This window comes from Anticarsia gemmatalis, chromosome 11 (assembly GCF_050436995.1).
Source record: "Anticarsia gemmatalis isolate Benzon Research Colony breed Stoneville strain chromosome 11, ilAntGemm2 primary, whole genome shotgun sequence".
NCBI classification, from domain to species: domain Eukaryota; kingdom Metazoa; phylum Arthropoda; class Insecta; order Lepidoptera; family Erebidae; genus Anticarsia; species Anticarsia gemmatalis.
Window position 1 is genome coordinate 13094217 of NC_134755.1, and position 24761 is coordinate 13118977.

The window sequence follows — 24761 nt, forward strand, 5'->3', positions numbered from 1 at the left end:
TGCACAATATGTCAAAATATATACTTCACATTATTGCAAGAAACATAAAATGTTTTATGCAATATGGTTACTAAGTGACGTTAATTCATGAAACATTTCGCAATTATATTATTGTCAATGGATTTTCCCTCAACGAGAAATCCCCGCGATTTCGCATAGCAATAATTTAATAAAATATATTTAACGGAGAGTACTTTTCAGATTGAAGTCGTTTGTTTGCTTTAATTTCTTGTATACAGAGCAAATAATTGCAATTTACGTCATATATTATTATTTAAACAAAACAAACTTTTAATGTTGCATTTCGACACCTTCAGCGCATAAGATCGTAAAACCTTTTTTATCGTCATTCTGGGTACGAGTTTAATAGATCCCTGAAATTAGAATAGTATTAATTACTTTTAATTAACGAGTTTTATAAAGGCATACGGTCGTATATTTTAAAAGTTACCGCGCATAGGATAGTATTTCGAGGTTCGTTCCTCTGACGGTGATGTTGTTACGGAAAGTACGGGAATATTTGAAGCCTAAAAGTATTATATGTGACATAGGCTATAGGTTCACCAGAAGCAAAATCAAAACACAGTGATCTATGCAGCTTGTTCTTTATATCAATCGATATTCAAGTACATAGGTATTTTAAACACACGTAGTTCCTATTGTTCAATATAGTTATGTCCGTTGGGAACGAAATAAAACATAATAATGAACGAATGATTAGTGCGTGAAATGTCTATTGTGTTGACGCGGCGAACTGTGAAGAGCACATGTTCGTACTTGTTGAAATGTATTTATTTACAGTAAAATTTATATACCTACATACGTCAATGTGTGTGCTAACTATAGAATAACTAGCTAGCTAGCTAATGCTTTCTGGCTTTTGATTATTTATATTAAGGAGTGAGTTTTAAAGCTGTAATGTTCCATAGGTTCCCTTGATGTATTTTAAAATTTTGGTTTTAAATTTGAACCTGCGACTTTTCATTTAATTCGGTAAGTAACCTGTTTAGTAGTAGCAGCACTTGTAGAGAAAACATTACAAATATATATTTAGAAAGGCATGTGTCATGTATTTTTTCTTTTCTTTACGCGCAGTTTATGATCAACCTAGTGGTAAAAATGGTCTAAACAGCCCGAAATTCTTTGACTTTTTCTAGTATTCGATCTTGATTAAAACAATAAACAAAAATTTATACTATCACCTAAAATACTACATATATTATATATATACGTTTATATAATTGGTATGATTATTACTATAGTGTTAAGTTTGAACTTGTAACTGTTTTATGTCCCAAATAAATAAATAAATAAATACTACTACCTATGACGCACCCATACCAGCGTATTTATGAAGTGTTCGCACCAAAAGTTGCCACTGATCGTTTACCGACCGGTGAGCATTTATAGTTATGTATGAATAATGGACATAGTTAAACATAATTGTTGCTAACTATAGACTATAGCGGAAGTGTGATCGTTATCAGAATAAGTACAGATAATGATGATTATATTCTTATCTGTTCACTCCATATAATGTTTTACCGCATTGGCTGTTTGCTCTCGCGTGTTTTAGGGACTCCTCATGTGGGTAGATAGTCAAAAATAGATAAACACCTGAGATTCTTGAAAAGCTTTAAAAGTGGCAGAAATCTGAAGAGGGTTGATGAAGAAGGAATAAAAATAGCTCTGCGCTTAAGTTTTAGATTCGAGGAGAACAGTATCAAGTCTGCCGGATCCGCTTTCAAGCTAGTTTGTCTTTATTTCCATTACTTAATTCTTATCGTAAAGAAAAAATGATGTTCTAGTGAGTTTAATATCAAGAATGACAGAATTGTACTAATTGAAACCTGCATTATATTATGTGCGCGTGTACCGTATAGACATGCATACCTGGATAATCTATACTATATAATATATAATATTATAAAGCTGAAGAGTTTGTTTGTTTGTTTGTTTGAACGCGCTAATCTCAGGAACTACTGGTCCGATTTGAAAAATTCTTTCAGTGTTAGATAGCCCATTTATCGAGGAAGGTTATAGGCTATATATCATCACGCTACAACTAATAGGAGCGGAGTAGCAACGAAAAATGTTACAAAAACGGGGGAAAATTTCACCCGTTCTCTCTTATGTGACGCAAGCGAAGTTGCGCGGGTCAGCTAGTGTACACATACAATTAATATTATGGAGCTGCAAATTACCCTAACGCGAGCCAAACTAGGTCGGGCATAATACTTAGGTACTTAAATAAATAAAATAGTACATTTCTTTACTATCAACAATGTCTAGCTAAACTAAGGAAAACGTGACTCCACTCTCGTTGAGGAAAGTCCGTTCTGCAATAGACTTTAGATGTATTATTTACATTTACTTCTAGAATATTTCCTCTCAATAGGTAAAAACGGATTATCAGATGTTATACCACCTGCTGATAATTTAGTTTTTACTTATCGGATGGAATTTCCACAGATTATTTGGCTAGGTATTGAACTTATTTGTATTGCGTGCACACGGACACCTGTTTCTAACCTTTGGTTTCTGTTTAAATATGTTGTAACTAATTTGTACGTTAACAATCGTGATAGTATTATTATTGTATCACTAGTTTTTGCCTGTGACTTTATCTGCGTGGAGAGACTTTCGTGAAAAATGTATATTTTACTCACAGGTTTCGAGCGCTCTACTTTTTGGCTTGTGTTACTCTTGCCTTGTGTATCATCACCTTACCTCGTTTATTCAGAGAATATAAAATAGGTACTGGTACAACAAATAATGTCTAAATATTTTTAGCTATTTTAGCCAACAGAGAAAAAGCTAATCAGTCATCTTATCCTTTAAATATTTGCGTTTATAATTTAAATAGATATTTAGCGATAGAATAGTGTATTAAACCCTGAAGAAAATACAATTAATGTAAGTCCACAATATTCTGCAGAAAACCCATCGTAGATGTTAATTTCCGCAAACAACACCGTATAATACGATTACAATGAATTGTTATCACCACTTTATAGTGTGTTAGATACTAAGAAACAAATAATATTATACGTATTATACATAACTCTGTTCTTCAAGATTAAATGGTACCTGATTTATATTTGTTAACCGAAATTTCTTACCCGCCGAAGATAGCTTCTGGGTAGGTTTTTAAATCACAATTCTTGCTTAGTAACCAGCCAAGCAAGGATTTTCATTTAAAAGGAATTAAAAGTGTTTAAAGATTATTTTGTTCTTTGCAGATCATTGCGAGATCACTGAGATTTTTTATCAATTATTAAAGGAATGCAGTGACTCTGACTCACTTGGTCAGCGTGGTAAACACAAGGAGTAATCCCTCATTGGTCCACTTTATGAAAAACTAATCATAAAAGTAGCAAAGAAAGCATTTCTTGTAAGTACTTTTAGAAGATAGTTTATGAAAATAGCAAGTTGTTTCGAATTTGCTCCTGTAGTTAGTAAACCAAACGCAGAATAAATTTGAGAAAATGTGAAAATCTTGGAAGTATTATGTAACACTTTATCCAAAAAGAAATAAAATATTTACCTAACGAATTCTCGACATTCTTCACCAGAAACTTAATCGTGATATTTGCTTATATCTTACACAAATGCTCTACCTGGAGATAACAAACATACATACATCTACGTAACTATAACTGATTAACATTACAAATGCACAAGGCTGTCCGTTTGTTACCCTTTTTCGACTAAACTATTGCACCCATTTTCTGGAAATTTTGCATGGAATTAACTGAAAACCCAAAATCAAAGATAGTTTGTTTTTTATCAAAAACATCCCTAAAGGGTCTGAAATAGGGATTATATTTGATGTAATCTGTAATGAAGATACCTAATTCAAGATATGGAATCAAAGGTGGATCTATTTTCATTTTTTAACTCCTATAAGCTGATGAAAGTTTTCCTGCAAGTGAAGCCATGCGAGTTAGCTATACGAGAACGTACATAATTAGCGTATTTACGACACGATAAGACGAGTGACGGGCCGCCACGTCAGTTATCAACTTATCAGTTAACAGCCGCTCTCGACTTTAATGCTATAACAATATGTAGGAGAAGCGTTGTCATCAAATCTCATGTAATCCGTACCGTGTGATCTGTCGGACTGCTTGTCACTTTGTTAGACAACTTCCGCTCCCCTAAAAAGGTGAATTGCAACGATTATTTCTACAATATTGACTTAAATAAATTATTTTAAACCCAATGTGTTGATTTATAAACTAGTGATTAGGTCCTTTTGCTAATAAGAAGCGTTGTCCACAGGAAGGACCCTTATCGCTATCACTGCTCTTTTTGATCTCCGAAACTTTAATTAAAAATAATTTGGTAATTTGGTCTGTACATATACAGCTTAGAACTTGTGGCCTAGTAACATGTCAATGTATTCACTATTGTATTCTCACCGCGCCGGGGCCTATTGTGTATCTCAGTCGAATAGATACACTACACTACTGGCTTGACGTAACAGATGAATCATCAAATTTTTTAGTGATTTAAATCTATACTTATATTTTCTTCTTTATAATATAAAAGAATCATTTAAATCGATCCTCCCCGTAATAAATAAAAAGCAATAAAGTAACAGACTTAACAAAATACAGACAAATTGAGGACCTGCCGCATTTTTTGAAGTCAATAAATATATAGTAAACGCTGGCTAACCATATTTGTTAACTGAGATACATAAAGCATGCTCAAATCACGGCATCCCCATTTAAGATTTCACCATAATATCACTTTATTTCACATCCAAGATACCTGTCCTCAATTTGAACGATTAAATTCTCAAATATAAACAGTGGTACAAGATTGTTTCATAATATTTGGCAATAAGTATTTACATTTGCGTATCAACAAGATGATTGTACTATATTTGACTTACTTTATTACGAGTTCCGAATTTTAGTTCCGATGTTGCAAAGAAATCTTCGACGGTTTCTTTGCTGTGTCATGATGATCAGCTGATAGATATCATCGAATCTTTCCTTAAAATTGACGTAGATACGCCCCTTGAAAGGTGAACGCGTCTACAAATTAGTTACCTATAAGCTTCAGTAATCTATAGCCAGTTTTATTGAAACCAACTATGTAGGACTTTGTTTATACAGTGTTAAGTGTGTTTGTGTGTTTGCGCGGCATTCGCATAGACTACCGTCCGCGCCACAGAGGCAGTCAATAGGCAGTTTTCGATATATCTGCTTATCTAAGGCAATGTTTTAGCTGTAGCTAGTCCAAGGTAGCGACTATTTACGTCCTTGCATGGAGACGTTTAGCTCAAAAGCCACTAAGTCTATGGAGTTTCCAACTGTCCACGCCAAAGGATCTTTAACCCACTGATCGTTTTGTGACCTGTGGGTGCATCTGGCTAGAAGTGGCAATAAGATTCCTATTTTCGAGTAGTAGAAAACACGTTTTGACTAAATTATGCGTGTGTTAATACATACAGGAAGGCACATTAAATTGTGGGTCTTGGCTGTTATTTTCGAAGATCTTGGACAGTCGTTACCCGTTATCAGAAGCTTGAAAGTTTGACAACCAGTTACTGAGGGGTATCGTGTTATAAACCCATGTAACTGGGTTTTAGAGGTCCAATAGGCAGTCGCTCCGTGTAAAATACTGGTTCTTAGCTGCATTCGGTGAGTCTGGAAGCCGACTCCAACATAGTTGAAAGAAAGGCTGGGCTGATTTTGTAATACATCCTACTACTTTTGTAAGGAAATAAAGTGTTTTAAATATAAATAGATTTATCGTAGTTTTTACGTATTATCGAATATGGCGCCGCCAAACACGCATTTAGTATTCTATCTGGGTGATAAGAAATATTTATATTTTGCTGATATCATTGTTCGTTTGAAAGCTGTGTATGTAGGACAAAATCAATAAGTGTGTAAATTAAGTGGCTGTTATTGTTTTTATTTTTACTTTAGTAGTTTGATAACAAGTTTTAGCTACATAATTGTATTTCGTTATTGATAAAATTTGTCAGAAACATGCCCGGTTTCAAGGATTTCACCAATGACCTGTAAGTATAATCACTTGTCAGAGAGAATTTGTTTTAGAAGCGAATCTCTTCTAACCTAGACGTAATGATCGAATACTGAAACTCAGATACTGTATTTTATCTCATACTAAGTGTATTCTAGTGACATAATATAGACAGATGTATGGATGTGAATGAAGCAAGGAAAGTTTGTAAGGCAAGTGGCGTTCTCTGGACTCTGCCTACCCCTACGGGAATAAGGTTTTAATGTAATGATTTAAGGCTTTTAAGGCTTGTTTTACTCCTACGCTGTTGACGGTCGACCCACTATCGGTCGTATGAAACATATGTTGTGAACGTCAGCGTCGCAGTGCACTGCCCTATAGATAATATTTGTACATTCGACCGATGTTCGCGACCGATAGGAAGAAATGAAACCTTAAATTCGTACTTAAATGAAGGTTCCGCATTCGGCCAGTGTTCTTTTCACCTCATTTTTAGAATTCTATACACAAAGCCGCTGTCTGTCCGTCTGTCTCTAGGTTGTATCTCATATACCGTAATAGCTAGGAAGCTGAAATTTTCACAAATTATGTATTTTCGATGCCGCTATAACAAAAAATACATTTTTTTTTTAAATAGGGAGGTCCCTTTACAATACATGTGTTTTTTCCTATTTTTTATCATTTCTGATTCACAGCCTCTTGCAAATCATCCGAAAATATGCACTCTTATTCATTCACAAGTGTTATAAAACAAGATCAAAATGTTATCGTACTGAATGAAATGATAACGTGATAATTCGGTCATGACTCACGGAAATAAATACGGATTTTAGCAGTACGACCTAGAATATACACAAATAAATATTATTGGATAATATTGCTTTCTGGTGACATCGGAAATATGTGTTGCGTCAGTAGAAAAGTGGGTTTCAGCTGTGAGAGAGCAACTAATAGTCATTGATCGCGTTTAGTTTTAAAATATAGCCAGAGCTTAATAAGCGTTTATAATTAGTTATTAAAAGTCCTGATGCTACACTAATTCCTGGTGAACTCACCTGGTGAAACACTGTAAATGAATAAATCTAACCCAGTAATGTCCAATTGCTGGGCCAGGGTCTTCTCCCGTAATGAGTGAGGTGTTAGGTATTAAGTCCACCACGTTGGCTATGTGCGGGTTTTCGGTATTGTTAACACCTGTTTTTTGTTAAACAAAAATACTAAGTAGTTACGAAGTTATTTAACCAATGAAAATGCAGGTTCTCTAGTCGATGCGATTTTTACATATAGATACTTAGTTAGGTAGGAGGATAGATGTACTTACATATGTTCCTAGATCTATTACATGTATAATAAGAGCTTATTTACTTAACTTTATGCTCATTTACACATACCCAAGCCACCGGTCGGTATATTTAGACAAGTCTTGACCTGGAAACATAGACAATAAACTAAACTGAACGTATTGTAGGTACTTACCTAGATTTACCTCAGTCTAACTAGTTTAAACAAAAAACAGAGTTTGAGGTAATCGATATACTTTAACTTAATTATGTTTATTCGGCAGGGTCATTGCCTTATCTGTCCTTTATCGCGATAGGATGCATTTTATCTCCTTTTCAAGATTAATCAAGATTGAATTAGGGGAGTTGCGGGATTTTACATTAGGCAGGGTCGAGTCAATTTTAAATAAATTTCTGTGTGACTGTGTAGAGGTCATATTATTACAAGGATCTCAAAAAATAACTTCATGTGTTGTATACCTAATTTATAGGTATCTGATTTAGTACCTAGGTTTTATTGTGTGACCGAAATGACTGAATGAATGAAACTGAATTCGATTCCTGTGTAAGTCACTTTAGAGTTTATTTTTGTAGCTAAGAGTTGGTTAATGCTCTCGTTATAAGGCAATAAGTAAGGTTAAAACCTTATTTATTTACATTTTATTTTGTACAAAATGTTAAATAAATATGACGTTACAATATTACCTAAATAGGTATTGAGTAACACATCCCGTTAGAAGAATAGAGACAGGAAAAATAGTCATTATTTTTCCAAAAAAAGTGGATGTAATTCATAAAATATCGTTGCTACGTCACAACATATGTACATTAGTATTGCGAAAAAACTTATATGCGATGACCTTGAAGAGATTTTCCTGTTAATTCAAGTTTCTCAGTAAAATGAACGGGGTCAATGACTTGATTTACATATTGGTAATTTTTATTCAAACAACATTGTTTACTATTCGTTCCAGTCTGAGATATTAGTTATACTAGGTATACTTATTATAAGTAGTAATGGATCTGTGTGATGGACTATTGGTTTATTAATATCGAGCCTTTTCAGGAAGAAGATCATAACCGCCATTTTGCATATTTTACAGGAGAACGTTTTTATTAAAAATATTTCTCAAAATATTTGTTTCAAATTAAAAAAAATAGTTACATTTCTACTTTGAACTCTAAAGTAAGTGCCATAAGATGCAAAATCAGTAAATCTGGCGGTTAATTTTGTAACACTTTTTTGGGATTTCTGGCGCTTACGATGTTCTTCCTGAAAAGGCTCGATATAGTCTGACAACTTAGTAGGAAGGCTTGTGTGCAAGGTTCGCTGTTGGCTGAGGTTGACAAAATTTATGTGTTAGCGATTTTTTAAATTACCTATTTCTGGCCGATAACATTGCGGTTCACAGGAGAAAAATAAATTGAACCTGTGATTGGTCCGCATAATATTTTTTTTCTCGACAAACCTACCATGAGTACTGCCTTTTTTTCTTCATTCAAATGAAAACAACTCATAAGAAACTCATAGCCTTTTGAATCATCATTTACACAATGTAAATATAAACGTATATTACCTGCCATAATAATAAATGTTCATAATATAATCACAATCAGTGATGAACACTAAACATTAATAAACTGATGAAAATATAAACACACCTGACACAGGATGCGTAATGACGAAATATCACATTTGTATATGTATCAGTTTTATTGAGTGCTATTTGTTCGTGTGATCTATGAATCATAGAACGAAAACATTATCAAACATTATCATTATAAGCGGATGTATTTAATGTGGTTTACGAGGTTTCCGGATGTAGTGACAAATACATATAGGTACTACTTACAATCATGATTTTCTCCAAAGACATATTATTATCTTGACATATGCTGATGATCATTATTTATTTATTGTTTTAGATTTAGAGTCATTTCATTGATACCAGTCAACTCTTCAGGACTTAGCTTATTATGTACAAATCTCTAGATTAGATGAGATTTGGCTCGACAAGCCACTCCACCTCCCCTTAAATGCTTCACGTAATTAGTGGATGCCCCCTTCACACAATGTACAAGAATACTCGCTATTTTATCTCTTTTTAACCCGATGGGAAGGATTATAGACAAGACTGGCAACAGGTCAGGCCCAGGACTCATGGTTTTACGTGTTCTTCAAGGCATAAAAGTCGGCTTAAACTTCCCAATCCTCGCTATCATAAACATTTATTACCGAAATATTTTCCCACAGAGCGAGTCTTATCAGACCCCCTCTAACACTTTAAATAGATTAATATTCTAACGATATCTTCAATTAAAAATATTACATAACCTGTTAAGTAATTGAATCATCAGTTATATTGACCAATCCTTTGTTGTTCAATATTATCTTAATGGCTTTCATTAAGAGATACAATTATATGCAGTAGACGGCTGCTTGTCTAAGGTAGCTGTCGTCTTCGCGCTGTATGTGAGTCTGTACATTTATTTTTATTTCATCGTATGGTTAGTGGTTAGTGGTCAACCTAGTCTCAAATTTGTTTCCACCGAAAGGCCTTTGACATGGCTTTACGACTGCTATCTTAATTGATAATAACCGCGACCAACATTTTACGTGCCCTCCGAAGCACAAAAACGCCCAGTCCGAACACTAATAAGCGGTCACCCATCTATAGAATGACTGTGCTTAATCCACAATTCGTTTACCGACCGGTGAGCGTAACTAGCTCTGAGCGTTTCTTACGTAAAGAAAAATGATTTTAAATGTTCTTTTTCACTAATGGAGGAACGTTTACTCTTTGTAGCCAGCTAGGACGGTAAAAATGTTACGTCAAAGTTTGTAACATGTAAACATTTTGCATTCTTCATATAATAAACGCTGGAAACGAGAATTTCTCTAGCATTCTATGAACATTATTTTATGTGTGCTAATATATTCCGACTTACAAGATTACATGTAATGGGTCTTTGTAAACAGGAAGCACTTGTGTATGTTAGGCTACCTTTACTCCGACGCGACGTTAAATCTGCCGCGGACGTCAGTGAATCTTTGCAGTATTTCATACAAGCGAACATATTAGTACATATACTTGACTATCATGACCGTCAAAAGAAGAAAAAGGCCTAATTATGAATTACGTATACCACTAAAAGGAACCTTAAAAATACATTTTATGTGGGAATGTTCTTGTAGGAACGACTTTTCTGAACAATATTTATTTAATAAGTTTATCACCATTAATTACCATCCTCGTGTTTTAAATGTTTATTGTTTACCAACACATTATCAGCTACTAACATTGACCTCAATAAATAAAAAGAAAACAATAAACAAACAGTCGTGTGTAGAGGTGTACTTATTTATTTACTTTGCATGTTGCAGAAATCATCTTGATTCAACGCCCGGCTTCCAGCGGCTTCTTCGGGAGAAGAAAGAGGCGGTGGAAAATCAAGAACACGGCTCCCCAAGTAAGTATCAACTTCTTTGTTGGTCTTTTCTTCACTTCCACATTATTATGATAAATGCTTTTTTCTGTAAACGTTTTAACGGCTAATTCGCATTTGCCGAATTTGATGAAATATTGCATTGAAAATGATTTAAGACCCGAGGACCAAGCAAGGTCAGTCTTTAAAAAATTAAACCTTAAGGGTCTTCTATAGGTGAAAAGATTGAAACTTCCAAGACGTACTCAACCGCGTACGCTTAGTTTGTAGCAAATACTCTAACATACAATACTTGAAAAATAAAATCTTTACTTGGTAACTCTATCTAAAGTAGGCCTATCGCTAGCTGTGGAGTTGAAAGTCTAAATAATAAACGATAATCATAAAATATCTTCTGTTCCAGTGTCAGATCGTCTAAAGAAACGTGCCAGCTTGAAGCTGCTGCGCACCAGAGCGAGGGACAGCAAGCAGGACATGACTCACGACGTGAGAGCCGACTCCCTACCCTCGCCTAACCCCATGCCAGCTGTACCTACGCTAGTAAGTGTCTTATAATTATACCTGGTAGTCATTCACAATTATTTTCTGATGGCTCTTGATTTAGAGGATATAATGAATGATAAAATGGTGGCCTGGAGGTACACTCCATCAGAAACTGTGGTTCAAGCTTGCTTGCTTCAATAGGTGAGCGAGGATTCTAAATAGTGCACCACCACCTAAAACAGATCCAAGTTGACTTGTTAACAGTTAACAGAAGCCCAGAAGATTCTCTTTTAAAAAGGCGATTATATATTCAGTTTGTTTTACATGAACATGCCATTTCAGCGATACATCTTACGTGACTGTAAGCCGGAAGAATGGAATTTAAAAACTATGAAAATTGTCAAGATTGTAAGAGCTGCATTCCTTTTAAGTGCCATCAGTAATTATTGCATCCTCCAAAGACCACATCTGCCATCAATTAAAAACTTATCTATTAAACACCATCATACCTTTCCAATGACACCATAAGTATGCCCCCCTCGTACTATTGCAGGTGGAATCATGCAACCGGTTCATGTCACTGACCTCGCGGCCTAAGAACCGGGAGTCCTGTCAGACATGTCCGGACAAGTCGCTGCTGGGCGAGGTGACTGCTGAGGAGCGCTGGAGGTGCGACGGTGATGAGGAACTGCCGCCCAGCCGCGTCAACTTCCACAAAACTTTTAGTTTGCTGATCAATATGGGGAATATTGAGAAGGGTTGTAAGCGAGCTGTTAGTATAAAAGTTATTTATTTATTTGTAGATAAAACAATCTGTGTATTTTTGTCTAGATTCTTCCATAGATATGGTTAGACCTGCTTTAGAAAGGCTTTTTAAATAAGTAAGTAGGTAGTCCAAGCCTCAAAGTAGTGTCTGCAAAAAACATATTTTTTTTCTTTTAGATTGTAATTTTTTTTGGAGATTTCCTATAAATTACTTACTGTACTTGATTCTTGGGCCGGTTTCTCTGACAGGAAAATACACTATCAAACCCTTTTATTAAACTAGTTTTTTTAATACATGTAAAAAAGTACAATTTTCACTATAAATCTACATTACTACTTAATCGATATTCAACACGTGATTTTATAAATATGTCCCAAAAAAAGACATGAGCTAATATCCCCTTTGTCTTACAGATAAGTCGTGAAGAGCAAGTATGGCAGAACGAGCTCAAAGACCTGATCTGGTTGGAGCTGCAAGCTAAACTAGCAGGTCGGACCCTCGCGCAGCAAGACGCGTATCTCTGTGCGCAACGAAACATCGTTCCTACTGTGATTAATAATATTATGGAGTTTAAGTAAGTTTTTGTTTATAAATCATTTGTGTTATACGTCTTTTTGGTGTTACGCTTGCCTTTCCTTAAGTAGTGTTAGAGGAGATATAGGTCTTTCCAGTTAAATGTTGAACAAATAACTGCTTTGGTTTACAATTCGTATATCCGTTGGAAATTATTTCAAGATTTCGTAGGTGCGTGTGAAGTGTACGTGCACGTATACGTAGTGACTATTACGTACGAAATCATAAAGAATATATAAAGTGACTTACGTAAAGTCTGATCACTAGCTGCCTTTCATGATTATATTATGTATTGTAAATAAAATTTAACTGATCAAAATGAGCGTATATATAAAATTCAGAATGGTTATCATTTTCTCAGAATTTTGGCATGTTTAAGTTAGTAATTATTAATTAACTTTCTCTATTGTTTCTAGGTTTATAAACACGAACCCGTGCAAGGCGACGTACAATCGCTCAGACCCACAGAGTTCATACGAAGATCTCACTTCAGACCAGTTTGAAGACAAACATGAACTTAGTGAAGGTACTATACACAATTGAACACATCTACTTTTTATATTATGAACACAAGTTACTTTGAGGTAGTTGAATGTAACTGTTGAGTAAAGGTTCAAATACTAATCTCTTGCCACCCAAAAGTTATCATACTGACTGCTAATTTTAATACCCCTCCTTCATTCCGGGAGGAGACCCTTGCTCAGTAGCGTTAAATTAATTTATAATCAGTGACCAACCTATTACCAAATTGTTTAAACACGTCTGAAACGCCTTTGCCTTGGCTTTACGACTGTTATTTTAATTGACAGCAACCGGGGCTGACTTTTGACGTACCCCTGAAGCACAGAGACGCTCTGTTCAATTACTGAGTGGTCATCTATCTGTGAAATTAATTAAATTATAATGCAAATTTCTGTTAACAGAAGACCAGATCTACGGCTGTCTATCGCTAGACTGCCAGCAGTGTTCGGACGCGATCGGCAACGCGATGCGTGAGGTGGGCGCGCTGCTAGACTCGTTCTATAACGCGGTGTCGCTCTACCCGTCCAGTCGGAACATGACGGTGGAACACCCGCAACTCGCTACTGCTCCTTTTAATAATAGGATTAAGGTGAGTGCTATAAAAAATTGTTTTAAAGCAATTTGATGTAACGAATATGCGGCTTTTCGTGTTGACCTGAAAACTCTTACTCTCACTCACATTGTTGAAAGTTGAAATTATTATTGATTCTTATCTTATCTTAGGGGTGGGGGTGCCAGTTAATGCCTGGCTGACACTTCGACCATTCCTGATCCTTTGTGTCACCCCCTCCTTTGCTACTCTAGACGTTGGGGGGCAGGGCAAAACTTATCAGTTTTGCTATGCACCCCACCGGAAGCAGCCTGTAGTCTTCCGGTTTAGGGTAACCGCATCCTAGAAGATCCATTCTTTTCCTTCCTAAAGCATCACACTCGCACAGTATGTGTTTCATGGTTTCTGCTTCTTCATTGCAGTGCCTGCATTTAGGGTCATCTATGGCTCCTATTTTGTTTAACATGTAGTTCGTGCCGTAGTGTCCTGTGAAAGCACCAAGTATTTTCTTGATGCTGTCTTTGCTGAGGTTTATTAGGTTATTACTCCAGCTTTTGTTGACGTTATTTATGAACAGTTTCGAATGGGTTAGTCCAGATATGGCTTTCCATTCTTTCAGATGCTGGTCCCTGGTGAAGTTGGTTATTGCCAGTTTGACTGTCGCATCAGGTAGTCCAATTATTGGTTCTGGACCTATTGGGAGTGATTCTGATCCTTTCCGTGCAAGTTCATCAGCTTTCTCATTCCCATCTATGCCCGCGTGGCCTGGTACCCAAACTAGCCTAACGTTGTTTGTACGACCTACCTTGTTCAGGTTCTTTATGCAATTCAGTACAAGTCCCGAATTGACCTTAGAACAGCAAAGAGCTTTAATTGCTGCTTGACTGTCGCTGAGTATATAAATGTCGCGATTTTTTGTATCTCGTTTTATAATCTCTTGGGTGCATTCGATGATTGCGTGTACTTCTGCTTGGAAGACTGAAGCATATCTGCCTAGGCTAGTACTTATGCTGCAGTCCTCCGAGTGGACGCCTGCTCCTGTGCCGTTCTGCATTTTGGAGCCATCGGTGTACCATATCTGTCTCGATTTGGTTTGTGTGTAGAGACCTTGACTCCATTCTTCTCTCGTCGGAATCGTCATCTTAAAGTTTCTGTGAGTGACTAGTATTGTCTGTATTTTGTCAGAGTTCATATCTAGCATCTCTTTTAGATGAGGTTTTATGCCCATGTTTGTATGGTTGCACGTCATCATCTTCCTTGTCCCGAGGTTTGCATCTTTGAGTCTTTTCAACGCATTGATTGCCTCTCTTTGGACTGTAAGGTGCAATGGAGTGATTCCAAGTAAGGTTTCCATTGCTGCCGTTGGTGTTGTTCTGAAGGCACCTGTTATAGACATGCAGGCAACCCTTTGGATTGTGCTGAGCGCTTTCTTGCATGTCTCTTTATTGGTTCTTGGCCACCATACTACACTTCCATACTTGATGATGGGTAGGATCATCATTGTGTAGATCCAGTATAGTACCTTTGGTTGGAGTCCCCATGTTTTGCCATAGGCCCTCCTGAGCATGCCAAAAATTCTTAGGGATTTGTTGGTTATATGCTCCTGGTGTTTTTTCCAGGTCAGATCTTTGTCCAGTATTAGTCCTAAGTATTTGACCTGTGTCGACCATTGTAGTTCTTCTCCGGCCATCTTTAGGCTTTTGAAGTTTTTGAGGTCTCTTTTCCTAGTAAAGTACATCGCGGTGGTTTTACTAGGGTTGATGGATAGGTGGTTATCTCTGCTCCATCTTTCTGCTATTTTGATCGCTTCTTGTGACAACTGCGAGACGATCGTCGGAATTTTTCCGTTGACCATAATGGCTAGGTCATCTGCGTAACCTACCGTGTAGAATGGCCCTGTGTTCAGTTCTTTCATTAGCGAATCGACCACTAGGCTCCACAGCAGAGGTGACAGCACCCCTCCCTGTGGGCAGCCTCTGGTTGTTTTGACGTGGATGGTATCGCCAGCTAACGTGGAACTGATAACTCGGTTTTGCAGCATTTTCCCGATCCATCTGCAGATGGTTGGGTTCACACCATGTTTTATAGCAGCATCTTGAATAGCTTCGAAGGTGGTTCTGTCGAAGGCCCCTTTTATATCTATAAAGGTTGCCACGCATATTTCTTTGCTTTCCAGTGCTGCCTCTGCTCGTTCTATCACTAGATGAAGAGCTGTTTCGGTCGATTTCCCTTGTTGATAAGCACATTGCCTAACATGGAGTGGATTGTTTCTTAAAGGTCCGTCTCTTATATGTTTGTCAATCAGCTTTTCGATCGTTTTAAGTAGAAACGATGTAAGGCTGATGGGTCGATATGACCTAACATCTTCGTAGTTTGTTAATTATTATTGATTAATAATATGATAATTACGACAAGACCAGCATGTCTATCTCGATTTTTGCTTTAGGTTTTGGCGAGTTGCATTAGCAAAGTGGTTAAAAAACAAGAAATAATTAGGGTCAACATATTGAATCTTATTTTCCCATATTGTTATCTAACATCCCAGATTCAGCCATTTTAAAACACCCACACAACTCCCTGCAAAAAATTGCCTTTGAAGAAATGAGAATGTTCCCGTGTTTTATGTAGACTTAACACATAAATGTTCTGATTCATTTTTTTTTTTCCGCAGGCTATGTGTCTATGGTACAACACAGCGCTACACATGCGCATGCGCCTGCTCGCCATGCGACGCATGATGCGCTCCATCAGACTCAAAAGTGAACGCAGAGTGCACCAGAGAGCCTCCGTCGACTCTAATATTAGCAGGTAATGATCTCCTAGCTGATCGTCGACCACAGCGACAATCCTCACGAAAGTTATTTAAGCAATATGGCAATAAATTCATAAGACCATGGTTAAAAATTATATCTGTCTGTGTTATGTGTCTTATTCTATTAAAAATATTGAAACCCTTTTATTCATAAAAATATATGAAGTTATGAAAGGCTTATAAAGTGTTTTGTTTCTTTCACTACTTAGCGAAATGAAAAAGAGAAAACCTAGTTTAGTAGCTTTTTAACAAAAATACTAAAATGTGTTTATGAATAAGAGGGAAAGTGTTTATAAGGATCCCAAAACTAATCCGCAGAAGAGTCTTCGTTATTTAAGGCATTATTTCTGTTTGAAAATCTTTTGTATTCTATACTTTTGCGATGAATTTACCAAGTAAATTATGTCGAAAGTAAACCACTAAGCTACCATTATTATGATTACTCCTCGGCCAACATCATATTTAGGAGGCGTCCATAAATACGTGAGAAATTTTAAAAAATACCACGTAATTTATGGACGATCGCTTTCCTGTGGAATGTACGGAAATGTCATGAAAATATATTTCCACAGACAATCATCTGAAAACCGTCAATGTCAAGTGCGGTTCAACGTGACAGCGAACCCTTCAGACTCCAGCGGCAGTGACTCCTCCGCGCAGTCGGAGATCAAAGAAGAGAGTAATGAGGTGAAAGAGGAAGAGGACCACAGCGGGAAGGACGATGTTGACAGTCGATGTAGTGAGTACCTTGTATCATATCAAAACTAACGGCCCGCCCTGGCTTCGCCCGATTTAAACAGTTATTTTATAAAAAAAAAAATACTACTGTTATACATACGTTTCCAGCTCTAATACTGGAAGAGTATCTATACAAAGTTTCATACACTTTTTAAATCCTCGGAGAGTGATTTTTCAAAATATTTTGATTGATATATTGATTTATTTCCAATGTAAGATCTAAATATCAACCGTCTTATTCATAAAAATATATGAAGTTATGAAAGGCTTATAAAGTGTTTTGTTTCTTTCACTGCTTAGCGAAATGAAAAAGAGAAAACATATTATAGTAGCGTTTTAACTAAAATAGGTTTATAGTGTGTTTATGAATAAGAGGGCAAATCTTAATGTCTCTAGCTTTGAAAATTACGCACTTCTTTACAACTTTTCATCGCCAATTTGACCCCCTTAGGGGTGGAATATTGACAAATCCTTCTCGGGTTATTCGGGCTCACGAAATGCACCCTTTGAAAAATTTTCATTTTTCGATCTCAAGTAGTTTAGGAGGAAACGGTATGTTAGGAGACGTCACATCGCACGCAGGAACGAAAATCTAAGAAACTTATCAAAGTTTAGAGCTCTGTAGCTTAGCGATTGCTGGTCCTATTTCGATGAAAAAAAAATTATAATTATTTCCATAAGTACGCGCATTAAATGGGTTAACTAGTATGATTATAATATATTATTATTTAGATGTGCTTGCGTGGGTATATTGCCAGTTGCCCATGTAACGAATTTTCTCAACTGTTCCCTTTCCAAATCACGCTAATGGGGACAAATTGTCATCCGTGAGACAAGTGGGAACAAAATTCCCAGTTGTCACCTTGAGCAGGCTTCTGTCACCCGAAGTTCTTTCGCGCGCTAAATGCCAACTGCTGATCGGGCCACCGGCGGCCCGATCAGCAGTGCGTACATACCTTTTATTAACTTGGTCTGAGTTTTATTGAGAGTTATTATTTATGAGTCACTAATTTTATGGAACATTAAAAGTTCCCTGCCTGTGGCAGTTCTTGTAGCTGTGTTAAAAATTAGAGACAACTTTTGCAAATAATTTTGTACCAAAACATGAAAGAGAAGCCCGGATCTACGTTTACGAAATAAAAAAAATATACTATTCGTTCCTATTGCCCCTGCTTCGTAGTACATATTTTGTAATCTGTGCCTCGAGTGACTGTTCTAGAGGGAACTACTGGGAATATACTCTTGTGTGACTCATTGTAGCAGTAGAGAATTAAACAATGATCCGGCTTGAATATGTTTATAATAATCTTAACTCAATGCGTATACAAACAAGAAAACAACTAATTTCACGGCGTTCCATTCGAAGCACTGGGCGAAAGGAGTCTTTGAGTAGTGGTCGTTCCAATGCGGAAGCAACGCGAGGCGTGACAGACTCTCTCCGTTGAACTTGTCCGCGCGTCTTATACAGTGCAGCGCGGCAGACTTCGGACGTTGTCGGCAGCCGCTCGGGAAGGTCCGTGAGCAGCGAGGATGCAAGCCTTAGCGACGTACTGGCCACGCGTAAAATTTAACTATAATATGTGCTACACGAGTATTTTCCCTTCCTAGGTATATCAGTGCAGTCCGTGCAGTCCGTGGTGAGCGGGCCCAGCAGCCCGGAGCCCATGCCGGACAAGTACAGCACGCTGGAGTCGCTGGAGAGCGGCTACGTGTCGTCGCTGTCGTCGGGCAGCAGCGCCGAGGCGCCGCGCCCGGACGCCTTCGACGTGGGCGCGCTCGCCGAGCTCACGCACATGCGCCTGCTCGACAAGTGCCCCGTGTCGCTGTACAGGTGCGTTAGTAGCTATAAGCATGTATATCGCGTGTTGTGTGACGTGTGACGCTGTACGGTACTCCTTCGACGTGGGCGCGCTCGCCGAGCTCACGCACATGCGCCTGCTCGACAAGTGCCCCGTGTCGCTGTACAGGTGCGTTAGTAGCTATAAGCATGTATATCGCGTGTTGTGTGACGTGTGACGCTGTACGGTACTCCTTCGACGTGGGCGCGCTCGCCGAGCTCACGCACATGCGCCTGCTCGACAAGTGCCCCGTGTCGCTGTACAGGTGCGTTAGTAGCTATAAGCATGTATATCGCGTGTTGTGTGACGTGTGACGCTGTACGGTACTCCTTCGACGTGGGCGCGCTCGCCGAGCTCACGCACATGCGCCTGCTCGACAAGTGCCCCGTGTCGCTGTACAGGTGCGTTAGTAGCTAGCTATAAGCATGTATATCGCGTGTTGTGTGACGTGTGACGCTGTACGGTACTCCTTCGGCGTGGGCGCGCTCGCCGAGCTCACGCACATGCGCCTGCTCGACAAGTGCCCCGTGTCGCTGTACAGGTGCGTTAGTAGCTATAAGCATGTATATCGCGTGTTGTGTGACGTGTGACGCTGTACGGTACTCCTTCGACGTGGGCGCGCTCGCCGAGCTCACGCACATGCGCCTGCTCGACAAGTGCCCCGTGTCGCTGTACAGGTGCGTTAGTAGCTATAAGCATGTATATCGCGTGTTGTGTGACGTGTGACGCTGTACGGTACTCCTTCGACGTGGGCGCGCTCGCCGAGCTCACGCACATGCGCCTGCTCGACAAGTGCCCCGTGTCGCTGTACAGGTGCGTTAGTAGCTATAAGCATGTATATCGCGTGTTGTGTGACGTGTGACGCTGTACGGTACTCCTTCGTGTGGAGCCAGCGTTAGGCCCCTCGCCCACGGCGACATTTTGTAGCGATGCAGCCGCGATGATGTCGCGCGTAGCATCGATAAAGACGCAAAGCGGTCGCTAGCTGTGTGCCCTCGCCCACGGGTCTAGATTCAGTCGCGATGAAAAGGCGATTCAGTCGCGGTGCAAACGCGATTCAGTCATGATTCCCACTTACGCGCCGCTCCCTCCCCCTCCGTTCTCTCCCCGATGTTGCACAACGCGGTCGCGTTTGTATCAATACAGTCGCGATGCAGTAACGCGTTGGTATCGCTACTGCTGCAAAGGCAACTAACACGCGTTAGAAGCGTGACTGCATCGCTTCAAAAAGTCGCCTGGGGCGAGGAGCATTATAGTTTTTTAGTAATACCTGTCGCTGTCATGTGACGATTTCATTGTTACTACGGATTCCTTCAAATAATTTCCATATAATACTAGAAATGTTCCTTTTATAATACAATGCCTCTTCATCACAGAGAATACCACCGTGAGATATTGAAGACTCAAGGCGTGCGACGATGTATGATGTTCATCGACAAAATGAGACACTATCTACTCGACAAAGTCTACTTGACGCTTGAGAAACCAGACGTAAGTTATAAGTTTTATTATTCAACACATACATAGTTTATAAATACCATTAAAACTTCCAAACATTTTAATACCTGCATAGATTTTCAATAGAGCAAAACTCTTCTTCGATCGGTCTTTCTGTTGACGAATTGCGATGCTACTAATTAACACATAGATCGGAGATCAGAAACAGAGAATCTTATAAATAGTCCTCTTTTTAACTCTGGGTCTCATAATCTAGTTTTTTATCAAGATTCAGGTTTAAATGCACTAAAATTCATATTTTTAATAATACTGAAGCCCGTGAATAAATATTTTAGATAGATTTTCGCAGAAACTCCATCCAGTCTAAAATATTTCCTTCGTTTTAAAAGTTTCTTTTCTAATAAGGTATTCGAGAGTAAATGTTAATTACGTGTGTACACGTGCACGTATACCTGCACGTATACCTTTTTAAAAAGCTAATTGAAATTTGTAAGTTAATGACTAAATGATGTTTCAGGCGGCCCAAACAGAATCATTTGCTGAAGAAGACAGCGAACAAGTATTTGAAGACTTGAAGTATGAACATAACGATGCGAAAGATGAAGATGAGTTGAGGACTTATGAACTAAGACGGTAAGGACTTTTCACAATATTGTAGAACGTTTAATTTGATTGCATAGTTCATTGTAGACAAACGTTTAAATCCTAGTATATTTGGAGTAAGTTACTTTTCGTAGTTTTAAGAAAGGGAACAGTTAGATGTGATTTTGCTTAATTAAGATATTTCTTTAATCTAAGTTAGTCAATTTATGGGAACTTGATTATGATGGTTATGAGTGGTTTAAGTTGGCACCTCCCACTCAAGTGGTCGCAGGTTCGAATCCAAGGCAACACACCAATGACTTTTCGAAGTTATGTGTGTATTAGAAATAATTATCACTTGCTCTAACGGTGAAGGAAAACATCGTGAGGAAACCTTGCATGCCTAACATTTGTTTAATACATTTATTGAGGGTATGCAAAGTCCCCAACCCGCACTTGGCCAGCGTGGTGGACTCAAGGCCTAACCCCTCCCCTTCGTTTGGGAGGAGACCCTTGCCCTGCAGTGGGACAGATATGGGTTACTAAAAAAAAAAAAAAAAAAATATTATAAATGCGAAAGTAACTCTGTCTGTCTGTCTGTCTGTCTGTCTGCTACTCAATCACGCCCAAACTACCGAACCAATTTGCATGAAATTTGGTATGGAGATAGTTTGATACCCGAGAAAAGACATAGGCTACTTTTTACCCCGGGAAAATGACGCATTTCCCGGGAAAATTCAGGTTTCGCCACCGAAGTCGCGAATAATCAATATTATAATGACATTGAATTAACAAAATTCCGTTGTCATGGCAACAGTTTTAATGGCGGATATGCTTTAGCGAGAGTTATATGAGATATAAATAATTTTGAGAATATTTTTCGTGAAAAAAAGCATATTTTGTTGTTAAGGAATAATTAAGCTTTGTATTAGTAAAAAAAAATCATTCACGCGAGCGGAGCCGCACGGGTCAGCTAGTAAGCAATAAATGATGTAAATGAGAGGAAATTATTATAACTATGTATTTTTCTGTAATAGCTGCATCGATTCTCAACCAGAAATTTGACTTAGTTCTTGATTTATCTGATCTGTGTTTTACTAATATTCGTTTAACATTAGGTTATTTAAGTAAAATAAGCCCTTTGGAGTTAAAACGGCTAACGAACTTCAATCAAAGACTTATTTTTTTATTAAATTAACAAAAAATACATGTTTTATAGTTTACTATACACTGAAAAGCGTATATTTTATCTAAATAATTATCCTTTTCTCCTAGGTACGGTTCCTGGTCAGAAGAATGTATCGCCATGCGTCTACCGTCCTATCGTTCACACTTTCTACTGCTAAGCAGCGTGTGTATGGAAGCTGTTCACGACTACCTCTCCTTCAGGCTGGAGACCAGGCCTGAACATCCTAGCTGTCTTACTGTTAAACAGGTAATTTAATGTACTAGATTAATAATAATAGTGTTTGGCTAATTTTTTTACCGAATTTATTCATTTTCTTTATAAAAAAATACAACTCCCGCACTAAGAATTGCTCATGTGTCGCTGGGACTACAAACGGACAACCCACGAACACAAAATACAACCAGACCGGAAACAACTATTTGTGGATCGCACAATTAATTGTTCCGTGTGGGAATGTAACCCACGACCTTCGGACACAAATATGTGACCTGAGAAAGTGTTACAGAAAAAAATTATTTATGGGTTATTTTTTTTGATGATTTTTCGTGTGTTGAATTGCACGTACGCGTATTAAGCAATTAACGTGAACGTTTAATTAACTATTTACACATGAATTTCCGTCCTTAATTTTTTAAGTATGGATAGATTTATGTTCGTTACTCTTTAACGAAAAAACTATTAGACAGATTTTAATGAAATTTAATACACTGAGACTACCACATAGGATACGCTGAAGTGCTCATTCACGTTGACTCGCGGGCGCGGTGGCGGGCGCGGTCACGAAAAATCAAACATATGGCGTAGTTCCCAAGTGTTCACGTACAAACCGTACGCGCGGTCTAAGTAGCGGGCAAGTTCGCGGTGTCGCGCGCGGCCCGCGCGGCGCGCTCTCGGCAATATCAAACGCGTGAAGATGTTCGTGTGTGTTCACGTCGAACTAGCGGTGACGGGCGCGATGTACTCGCGACGCCAAGTAAGTTCAACCAGTTTGAGCCAGTTTGAGCTGGTCGCTAGAAACAAACGCCTGGCGGCCAACGTGAACACAAATCGCCATGTCCCCGCGCTCGCGACCGCCACCGCGCCCGCGCGTTCTAACGTGAACAAGCACTTACCCGAATAAATCTCTTAGAACGGACTAAGTTGCATACAGAACCGTGTAAAGTACACAATAATAATAATACAAGTACGTTACAGTTGATCCACGAGCTGCGCGAGGGGCTGGATATCTCGTCGGAGATGCGCGCGGACTACGCGCGGCACGTGCGCGCCGCGCTGTGCGGCCGCCCGCCCGCGCCGCCCGCGCGCACCGTGCTCGTGCAGCTGTCGCGCACCTTCGACACCACCGTCGAGACCATGCTCAAGGTAACACTACTCTTTATAACCTTATATCTGTGCGGCCGCCCGCCCGCGCCGCCCGCGCGCACCGTGCTCGTGCAGCTGTCGCGCACCTTCGACACCACCGTCGAGACCATGCTCAAGGTAACACTACTCTTTATAACCTTATATCTGTGCGGCCGCCCGCCCGCGCCGCCCGCGCGCACCGTGCTCGTGCAGCTGTCGCGCACCTTCGACACCACCGTCGAGACCATGCTCAAGGTAACACTACTCTTTATAACCTTATATCTGTGCGGCCGCCCGCCCGCGCCGCCCGCGCGCACCGTGCTCGTGCAGCTGTCGCGCACCTTCGACACCACCGTCGAGACCATGCTCAAGGTAACACTACTCTTTATAACCTTATATCTGTGCGGCCGCCCGCCCGCGCCGCCCGCGCGCACCGTGCTCGTGCAGCTGTCGCGCACCTTCGACACCACCGTCGAGACCATGCTCAAGGTAACACTACTCTTTATAACCTTATATCTGTGCGGCCGCCCGCCCGCGCCGCCCGCGCGCACCGTGCTCGTGCAGCTGTCGCGCACCTTCGACACCACCGTCGAGACCATGCTCAAGGTAACACTACTCTTTATAACCTTATATCTGTGCGGCCGCCCGCCCGCGCCGCCCGCGCGCACCGTGCTCGTGCAGCTGTCGCGCACCTTCGACACCACCGTCGAGACCATGCTCAAGGTAACACTACTCTTTATAACCTTATATCTGTGCGGCCGCCCGCCCGCGCCGCCCGCGCGCACCGTGCTCGTGCAGCTGTCGCGCACCTTCGACACCACCGTCGAGACCATGCTCAAGGTAACACTACTCTTTATAACCTTATATCTGTGCGGCCGCCCGCCCGCGCCGCCCGCGCGCACCGTGCTCGTGCAGCTGTCGCGCACCTTCGACACCACCGTCGAGACCATGCTCAAGGTAACACTACTCTTTATAACCTTATATCTGTGCGGCCGCCCGCCCGCGCCGCCCGCGCGCACCGTGCTCGTGCAGCTGTCGCGCACCTTCGACACCACCGTCGAGACCATGCTCAAGGTAACACTACTCTTTATAACCTTATATCTGTGCGGCCGCCCGCCCGCGCCGCCCGCGCGCACCGTGCTCGTGCAGCTGTCGCGCACCTTCGACACCACCGTC

General features: G+C 39.7%; 1 protein-coding gene across 3 annotated transcripts in view; it reads left to right on the forward strand.

Moving 5' to 3' along the window:
* Positions 1-24761, forward strand: part of Mekk1 (mitogen-activated protein kinase kinase kinase 4) — a 58695-nt gene that overhangs the window by 13397 nt on the left and 20537 nt on the right. For 2 of the 3 annotated variants that reach the window (XM_076119713.1, XM_076119715.1), the window contains 13 exons: positions 10672-10757; positions 11137-11273; positions 11767-11988; positions 12396-12556; positions 12972-13081; positions 13479-13666; positions 16299-16435; positions 17012-17178; positions 18786-19008; positions 20392-20506; positions 20991-21106; positions 22331-22490; positions 23439-23606. In XM_076119713.1, coding sequence (XP_075975828.1) covers positions 10672-10757; positions 11137-11273; positions 11767-11988; positions 12396-12556; positions 12972-13081; positions 13479-13666; positions 16299-16435; positions 17012-17178; positions 18786-19008; positions 20392-20506; positions 20991-21106; positions 22331-22490; positions 23439-23606 — 1990 coding nt within the window. The remainder of the gene's footprint in view (positions 1-10671; positions 10758-11136; positions 11274-11766; positions 11989-12395; positions 12557-12971; positions 13082-13478; positions 13667-16298; positions 16436-17011; positions 17179-18785; positions 19009-20391; positions 20507-20990; positions 21107-22330; positions 22491-23438; positions 23607-24761) is intronic. The other variant, XM_076119714.1, reaches the window with a different exon arrangement.